This window comes from Hibiscus syriacus, unplaced genomic scaffold (assembly GCF_006381635.1).
Source record: "Hibiscus syriacus cultivar Baekdansim isolate YM2019G1 unplaced genomic scaffold, ASM638163v2 tig00020138_pilon, whole genome shotgun sequence".
NCBI classification, from domain to species: Eukaryota; Viridiplantae; Streptophyta; class Magnoliopsida; order Malvales; family Malvaceae; genus Hibiscus; species Hibiscus syriacus.
The window spans coordinates 434,494-444,519 of record NW_024062483.1 but is presented as its reverse complement, the minus strand read 5'-3'; the positions used below and the strand labels follow the sequence as shown (position 1 = coordinate 444,519).

The 10,026-nt window shown below is 33.6% G+C and overlaps 1 protein-coding gene across 1 annotated transcript; it reads right to left on the bottom strand.

Annotated features, from left to right (window-relative positions):
* Nucleotides 1-4,129: 4,129 nt before the first annotated feature.
* LOC120209759 (zingipain-2-like) lies at nt 4,130-6,157 on the bottom strand. The gene is made up of 2 exons (XM_039208681.1): nt 5,662-6,157; nt 4,130-4,902 (listed from the first exon to the last, which is right to left on the bottom strand). Exons 1-2 carry the CDS (start codon nt 6,080-6,082, stop codon nt 4,310-4,312), a joined length of 1,014 nt encoding a protein of 337 aa, XP_039064612.1. The 5' UTR covers nt 6,083-6,157; the 3' UTR covers nt 4,130-4,309.
* Nucleotides 6,158-10,026: the final 3,869 nt, after the last annotated feature.

Genomic DNA, 10,026 nt, shown 5'->3' with positions numbered 1-10,026 from the left:
TGCAATCATGTGATTGACATAAAATGAAGTTTGTCTTCACACTCCAAGAATCAGAAATGAGAAATAGTGAAGATTTCTTTCCACAAAAAGAACGTTGGAACTTTAACAACAAGAAATTAGTTGAGTCAACTACGATTAAACATGATATGGTTTGAATAACCTTATTCGAGATCTGATTAGATGTGAAGACATGAAAGGAATTAGGATAAATCCTTTTATGAAAATATATGATTAGATGTGGAGACATGAAAGGAATTAGGATAAATCCTTCATGTGATATGTTTCAAGAGTTAAATCAGAACAGACGTGGCTGATATCTTGATTAAATCTCTAATGAATTTAGCATATTCATGTCTACATTTTGTAAATATGATAGATTCTCTTTTCAAAGACCAAAGCTTTACCAGATTTCTACACAAGAGAAGTGGGGCAACAAGGTCATAATTCTGAGTATGGCAAGAGTCCCATAAATGAAACAGTTCTTCTAAAGGTAAAAGAAGATACAAAAATAAAAGATGATCAGACGATTCTTTGAAAATGCAAGCTTGAAAGCATAAGTAACTACACTATTGATTGAAGTGAACCCTGAAAAAAGATGATCAAGTAGAAGAAGATCAAACTTCGGATTCGGATGAAGATTAATACAATCATGCATTCATAAGAACATTATTTGCATTAATCATACATTTCATTGATATATTTGATTGCATTTACATAAATACATTTCATAAGAAGATGCATGGACAATACACCTTACGAGTATAAGGTAGAATCCAAATTCGAATACATGAAACATGATTGGAGAGGCAAACATCTTAAGAATAGATGAAAGCAATCCATACAGAGGAAGTATTGAGGCATGCCCAACCAACAAGTTGTTTGAAGAATGATAAAAAATTTAAAAGTCTCTCATTCATTGAAATTTTTGAAAATATCTCAAGCAAGATAATTTTTTCAAGTCAAATCAAACTTCACAGAAGAATAGTGAAGCAAAAGCAAGAACAAGACCAAAGTTTGAGTTCCACAAAAGAGTAGTGGAACAGATTTTTCAGCAAAGTATCAAACTCCACGGAAGAGTAGTGGAAGAAAATTCAACTTTGAATCTAATATTCGCGGAAGAGTAGTGAAATTAGATTCTTGTCAAGTCAATCATTTTCAAACTTCACGGAAGAGTAGTGAAGCAAAACCAAAAAACAATAACAAAATTCACTTTCCACAAAGAGTAGTGGAACGGATATTTCAGCGAAGTATGAAATCTTCACGGAAGAGTAATGAAGTAATCCAATGGTGAGTCTGATCTTCACGGAAGAGTATTGAAATTAGATTCTCAATTCGTTTTCACGGAAGAGTAGTGGAACAGATTTTTCAGCAAAATATCAAACTCCAAGGAAGGGTTGTGGAATAAAATTCAATCACAAATCTGAACTCCACAAAAGAGTAGTGGAACAGATTTTTCAGCAAAGTATGAAATCTTCAAGGAAGAGTAGTGAAGTAATCTAATGGCGAGTCTGATCTTCACGGAAGAGTAGTGAAATTAGATTCCCATTAAGACAATCATTCAGTTTTCACAAAAGAGTAGTGAAACAGATTATGTTCAAGACATACAAATTCGACCTTCACGGAAGAGTAGTGAAGCAAATCATTTGCAAGTCATCCTCATCCTTCACAGAAAAGTAGTAAAGCAAGAGCAAGATCAGATCAAAGTTTGATCTCCATGAAAGAGTAGTGGAACAAATTCCCAGCAAAGTAAGAAGTTCACTCGATGAAAACTTGTCTTTTTATCTTTGCTTTATTCTTGTTAACACAAAAATAAGCAAAGAAGGGCTGCTGTCGACACTAGTTTTCGTCTGAGTGAAGTTTATTATATATGTTATTATATTATATAGTATTATTTATATAGCCTGAATGCCCATTTATAACTTTGGAGGCCCAAATGATAACTCAGGAGTCGGTTACAAAGCAATTCACAGGCCCAACAACCAGTCCAGACCCATATCCAGTAGGCCCATGTGTGAAGCCCCACCAGAAGCTAGGGTTTCCACAACTCTTCTCCTGGGCTGTCAAAGGGAAAATGGAGGGTCCAGATCTCATCTAGACGAAACCCTAGGGTATCATCACCCTAGGGTCTATTCCGATCACCACCTTTGATGCTCCAACCGAAGACTGCCATGATGGTCGCCGCCTCTTCAGAGATATCTTGAAGATTCCAGAAGGTGAACGAGGACCGCACAACACATCAAGCTAGGGTGAGTCACCACCATAGGTCCGGTGACTCACCAGATCTCATCATCATTACACCGATCTTCAGGTGCTATATAAACCCCAGCCTTGCAAGCAATGACGACAAGAACAAGAAACATACAACAAAAACAAAAGCGCAGCAAGAGAGAAACAGAGACAGACAACAACAAGTATCCCAACAACCGCCAAGCAAGCAATGAAAGAGCAAAGAGAAGAGATAGATAGCACCTACCATCGCCAAAGCCCAAGGGTCGTCGGAAAGTTGATTTTACCGAAGGTAAAAATCCTAGATATAGGCTTATTGAAGGATTTTTACCAAAAAAGGGACTCAGATTCGAGATGAGGGTGTTTGGATCTATGTTTTGAGGGTAGTTTGGTATTTTTCGACCACCGTGGGTGGTGGCCGGCGGTGGTGGAGTTAGGCAGCGTAAGGCTGCCTGTCGGTGGTAGTTATCCCTCAGGTAAGGGTTTTTAGAGAGATGCCAGAGCATCTCTTGATTTAGAGAGAGATGAGATAAATGGGGAGAGATGGTCCATAAAGGACCGATTTTGGGCTATCTATACCCTCTCCCGAACGATGTCGTTTTAGGGAGGGTATTTTTGTAATTTTAGCATGTGTCAACTACGTGCGTAAATCCTACGGTTTTGTAAGCTTTACGATTTGGTCCTGAAATCAAGTTTTGCATTTTTTAATTTGGTTTTCGCATTTTTTTATTTTTATTTTAGTCCTTATTTTATTAATACATATATTTTAAGATTAAATCACATGTTTAGTCCTTACTATGTTAATAAGCTTATATTTTAGTCCCGAATTAATCTAGGGTAAATTAAATAATTAAGCTATTATTTTTGTTGTATTTCAAATAGGGTTAATTAATTTTATTATTATATTATTTCTTTAATCATTAATCATTAGTACAATTAATAGTAGTATTTTTTATTTTAGGATTATTATTATACATAATTTTTACTTTTTAATTTTAAAATTAAATATTATAATAAAATGATTAATATTTATGTTAAATATTACTTAGTAATTATCTATATTAAATTTGAATTTAGAAAGCAAGTATATTATTTATTGCAAAGACAATTAATTAATAAATACCGATACCAATTTTGGGCGTTATGGGAATGCTAATTCTTTTCCATACGTAACCGACTCCCGAACTCATTTTTCTGGTAAGCAGACCCGAGTTGTATTATTTTAATATTATTCTTAGGAATCTTTATTAAAATAATATGACATTTTGGTGACCAATCTCACCATATAAAAGATTGGTGGCGACTATACAATTTGGTATTTAATCTGATTCATGGATGATAAGCACTTACTTTTTTGAGACTAGTTACACCGTCTAGGGTGTACTATTTACACTCTCCGTCGCCAGGGCAGAGAAACGTCTCGACAACCATGCTTTGGTGCTGAACTCACGATAGAGATCATTAATGCCAATCGATAGTGCAAATGAATCTGGGCATGAGAATCATCAAGAAAAAAATATTGTTGACGACGAAAAACAAAAGAGAACCACGGCAAAAGTAATGAGATAGATGAGAATGGAAACAACTAGTAGCAGAAGCAACAGAACAACAAGAACAAAACTGGAGATCGGAAAAATCTACAAACTCTGCAGTAGCAACGACGTGAGAGTAAAGGACTCAATCGTCGGCACAATGGTGGAAGAGAAACGACGCCAGTATCATTTAACGAATGATCCCATGATGAAATCTTGAGACTCCGGCACAATGACCGGACATTGTTGAACAACAGTTCTTAATAGAGAAGTGAAAGACAATCAGTGACAACAAGTAAATGGAAGAGTATTAGGTTTCTTTATCAACCGTAGAAAATCAATTACAAATAGATTTTGCTTTAACCGTTACAATAGGAGGCTTATATAGCCGATTATGCCTTAATAACAAGCTAACCAAAGTGTAACCATATACGGCAAGACACGAGGAAATGTCGATCATGGACCTATGGTAACATAGCTATCAAGATCCTTGAAAATAAAACTAGATAGTAGTACAAGTAATTTTATTTTGCAGGTAGAGAGATGTGGAGTTATGCAACCGGAAAAGAAGCTTTCATGGCGATACCACATAAGCCACCCGGTGTATCGGCACCTCTTTGGATTCTCATAAACCCATTTTCACCCCACGTGTTTCCCCATGAATTCTTAATCACCCAATAGTTCAGACCACTCTCATCCGTTCCATATCCAACAATAGTGACTGCATGTGTGAGCCTACTGCTACATTCACCCGTAAACACTCCACCGTTGTAAAACTTAAAGTCCGGCCCACTGCCGTCGAGTGCGACTGACACGGGTTGATTTGCGACCGCCTTAAGCAGTTCATCTTCATTGTTTTCGGGCACCATTTGGTATTCACTGATGGTGGCGGCTTTTGTTGTCTGTTTCTCGAGGTCGCATGTTTCTTGCATTTCTTCGTATGGGTAGCTTTCTTCTGTGGTTATCCCTTGGTTTTTTTTTATGTAACTGAAAGCGCTCATCATCCATCCTCCATTGCAACCCTGGTTTCCTCCGTCTGTGCTGCAATCCAACAGTTGTTGCTCTGATAATGAGATTAGTTCACCGTTTTTGATTTTGATAATCCCTTCAACGGCTGCCACTGCTGAGAATGCCCAACAACATCCTGCAAACGTATATAATGGTGGAAGTTTCATTAAAATCAAAGGAGGGTAATATTAAAATATAAATTATATAAGAAGTTTTATTACATTTTAAATTTAGGGTAAACTACATCAAATATCACTGAATAATAGGTCTTTTATCGTTTATACGATTCAACTTTCAATTTCTCCAACTGGGTAGTTAAATTTTAACAGCACGATGATGTGGATAAATCTTTTGGTCCTAGTATGACGTGGATAAAAAGAAATCATTTTGGGGACGACCATAGATGCCCGAAGGGACTACGGTTTATGCATTAAACTTTAGAGGTGTATCGGCTTTGCCACTAAACTTTTAAACAATTCACTTTTTAACACTACATTTTTTCAACTGTGGTCGGCAGCCAATCATCGCCTGTTACCAATCATCTTTCGTGACAAGATATCGAAAATCATTAAAAAGTGAAGAAGTATTGTGCCAAAAATATTTAAAAGTTTAGTAGCAAAATCGATGTACCTTTAAATCAGTGTCTAAAACAACATCATTTTGGGCATCAATAGCTGCACCAAAACGATGTCGTTTTTTCAATACTATCACACCGTTTAGATTATAAATGCCAATTGACATAATTGAAGTTAAAATAAAAGTTATTATAATTGGATAAATTAAAAGTTAAGTGGAATAAGATATTTGCATGCAGTTCAATGGCATTGAAATATTTGGTGTAGTCTACTCGTAAATGTATATAATCTGATTATTTTAGATACAAATTAAGACTTACCGCATCTGCCCTGATTCTTAACAGGAGTGACGGCATCTTTGTCCCTCCAATCGAAGCTTGTGGGAGCATCCGAAAACTTTTCATTCAAAAACGATGTTGAGGTTGACACTGTGAGGTTGTCTTGCATGTTGTATCCTGTGTAAGACGCTAAGAATTCATCGTGTGTCATGTCAGCAAATTCATTGAGCCCCAACTTAAAAGTCCTGTTCCCGTCATTGTTGAAGCTCTCAATATATTCCAAGTTCTCCTTAAATATATCAAGACGCCTCTCCTTCTCCGAGCTGCTAGCATATTTTCGACCGTAATCGGCCATCCATTGCTCATATTGTTCAACAACGGCGGTTTCATGGATTGCTCGGGACATGACAAGAGATGCCAATGTCCCAAAAGTTAAAAACAGAAGGACATGGATTGAACTCATTGTTATGCACTACATGCAAAGATAAAAGAAGCTGTTCGGGTATCTTTTTCTTTGCCAATTGCTAAGTTGTGAAGAGCTAGCATTGGATGCATGCATATATATACTACAAAAAATTTGATTTAAAAATATTTTTAATTGAAGCATTTCTTTGAAATATCTCAAGTCAAGTCATTTCTTTGAGAGAAAAGTTCACTTTTTGTCTTGGTAAAATCCAAAATTGAAAAATAGAAGTCTAGTAAATATAATTGACGATAAATGTTATAAAGCAAAAACGTTTTGAAATATGTGAGTTGTCCTCTCTAACGTGGGTGTAGGGATGTAAAAAAGAAGAGCCGAGTTGGAAAATTGCCGAGTTAGACTTGATTAGAAATGTTTAAAATTGAGTTTGGTTCTTTTTGAAAGTTCGCGATTTTAAAATTTTTAAATTTGACTCTAACTTGAAATAAAAAAATTGAAGCTCGACTCGAATTCAAAAACTTTGAACTCTAAATATTCTCAGTATTAACTCGATTGAAACTTGAACCTGATCTCGATCCAACTCGAACTCAAACTCGAACATGAACTTTAAGCACATGAAAACCTCATATTGCATATTTTTTATAAAAATAAACAATATATAAAATATTATTATTAATAATAATTAAATTTAAAAATTAAAAAATTTAATATATCAACACGGAGGAAACTACCTCATTCGTTAGAATGATGGTTATTATTTCTAGAGGTCTCAGGTTCGAGCACAAATGACTACAGGGTATTTCAGCATTCATTGTCAAATGATCTAGAGTTTCTAGAACAAATAATATCACTTAATTGCCTTAAATTAATAAAACAAATTAACATATTATATTTTCGAATTGCTCGTAAACCTTTTTTATTAAATCATTAAAATTTATTTGAATATTAATTGAACTTTAATTGAACTAAACTTAAATAACTCATAATCTATCGTCTCTTATTCATAACCCTCCGCGCATGAATTATCTACTTTTTCTAACTTTTCTTACATTTTCTCCGTTTGTAGTGGAACACGATTCTAGGAAAACACGGAACATTAATATTAATAATATGTTTTAGGTTCTTTTATCAAAAAAATAATAAGTTCTAGGTTAAAAATCTTACTCTTTCTAAATTATTTGCACGTTAATTCCATTTAGTTTAATATAAAAAAAAAAACCTTAAGAATTTTCCCGTATTCTTTTCTTTAACCTAATTTTTTTCTCTCAATATTCTTTTGTCGTTTTCTTCTCTTCTTTTGTTTTTTGTTTAGCCGACGGTGGCACCAATCTTAATATTGGTTGTCGACCGCCTGTGATTATTCTTTTTCATATTATTATTTGCTTGTTTGGTTTTTTTTTTAGATTTTTTTCACTTTTAAATAAGAATATATATCATTGTGACACGTTTTTCTCTCTGCTCTTGTGACACGTTTTTTATCAGCTCTTGTGGTACGTTCCTTATGGTTTTCGGTAAGTTTTTTCGCATACTTTTGCGATCTTGTTGGTGCTTCCACAAAGATCCTCACGGTAATTGTTTTCTGATTGACTTGTCGGTGGACACGTATTGTCAGATACCCTATTTTGTAAACGGTTGTTTGCCGATATAATGAGAATTTTGTAGCGAAGCAGTCTGTCAAATTGTTTGGTTCACTCACCACTCCTTTATAACATTATAAATCGTCTCATTCGACAGAGACAAGTAGTTTTATAAAAGGTTACAAGATTGTTTTGATGTTTGGATGGTTTCATTCTCTTCGTATCTTTGGGTTTAATATGTTTATTTTATGTATGAGTTTTTTGTGATCATTGTATCCAATTTTCTCTTTAGATGCGTTGTAATTTTGATTACTCTAATTTTATTAATGAAATTCAGTTGACATTGTTAAAAAAAAAAACTTAAATTGCATACATATAAGATTTTGATTTATTAAACATAATTATTAGGCAAGGGAACGCTTTTAATAGGATGTTGTTAGCTTGAACCTATGTTGGGGGTGGAAATGTTGACAGGGTTGACCCGTAATTTGAGGAGGAACTGAATCATTGTTATGTTTGAGAATATTATCATAAGAGATGGATCAAAAATTTTATATTAGAGATAAATTTATAAAATTTTAAAAGAATATAAGTATATATAATTTTAAGAAAATAAATACAAATTTTTAATAAAAAATATAAAAAATATCTAAAAAATATATACAATTTTAAGTAAATAAATACAAATTTTAAAAGAATATAAGTATATACGCTTTAATCCCTGATCACGGTGTTGTATTTCAGCTTTTCTATTTGCATGCAAACGTCCTCACTTGGGAATTCAGACAAAGAAGTATTCTAGTAATTGCCCCTCGCGCGCACGATACTTCATTACTTAATTGGCGCACTAATTGAGCAAATGTAGTCCAGCTGGATTTGCACTAAATCTATTTTTCTGAATTTTTATAGTTCAATCCGAAAATATATACCTTCATTATCATATGTACGAACATAAAAATTATATTAAAAATATAAACGATGTGAAACTATAAAAAATTAAAAATATTAAATTAGATAATTAATAAAAATATAGAAAATATCTAAATTATGTGGAATTTAAAATTTTTAAAGGTAGGACTATACGTTTATCACAGTCTCGAATTCTCGGTAAATCTGTGACCTCCTTTTCTCTAAGTTCGATCCAAAGAAGAAGAAATGACTTTCCCACACAATACTCAGCTGGTGCATCTGATTGACCAGCAGGATGCGCTAATTTTTCCTTAATTTTCCTCGTTGGGTACATAGATGACCAAGATAGACTAAATTCTACTCTCAGTCAACTGCCTTTGCAAATTGCAAGAGAGTATGGGTGATTCATTTATTTGGGTGTTTTCTCTTATTAAAATTAACCTTTTCTTCTAATAAAAAAGTTTAGTATGGATTCAATCAAGCCAAGTTCACGATATTTTAAGTTAAATTTATGTATTAATTTAAAAATAAATTGTTCTATTTGATTTTAATTATTTTCAGGTAAACTACATCAGATACCATCAAACTTTAGGCGTTGTATCGTTTATACAACTGAACTTTCAATTTTCTCAATTATAGCACTAAACTTTCATTTCTGTTTTAATTATACCACTAAATCATTAAATCATTAACAACACGATGGTGTGGCTAACGAGTGCTGATGTGGTTGACGACTGTCGACATAGACACCTCACTAGAATGACATCGTTTTGATCTAGTTGTTAATGATTTAACGACTCAATGGTATAATTGAAACGAAAATCAAAGTTCAATGTTATTATTGACAAAATTGAAAGTTCAATGGTATAAACAATGCAACGCCTAAAGTTTGATGGTATCTTGTGTAATTTACCTTTATTGTTTTAATAGCCTGGAACGATTACAAGGGTAGTATCTGTTTATAATCTTCCTTAATCATTAATAACGCGCACACACACTATAAACTCAACTGCTCAAACCCAATACCTTAAGATAACAATATTCCCTTTAACCATTCAGACCACTTAATGAGTTGACTCAACTCCATCAAACACTCTTTCTTAGTTGAAGTTAGGGATGACAATTTAATATGAAACTGAAGGATTTCTACTTGACTTGATCCGTTAGGATAAGATTTTTAAAAAAAATTTGAGTTCGTGTCAAGTTGAATTTTATGAAGATGTGAGGTCGAGCCGGGTTTGAGGTGGAGGGTGAAAAAACTCCAACCCAACCCGACCCAAGGATAATAATATAATTTCTTCAAATAAATTTATGGATAATTGTTATAATACACATTCTCTCTATTATTTTTAATTAAATTTTTATTTTATATCATATTGGTTATGTCATGTTGTATTTATATTCTAAAAATCCGAGTTAGATCAGGGTCTAGTGGAGGATATATATATATATATTTTGGGTTGGGTCTAGTTCAAATGGAGGGTGGCATAACCATTTTTT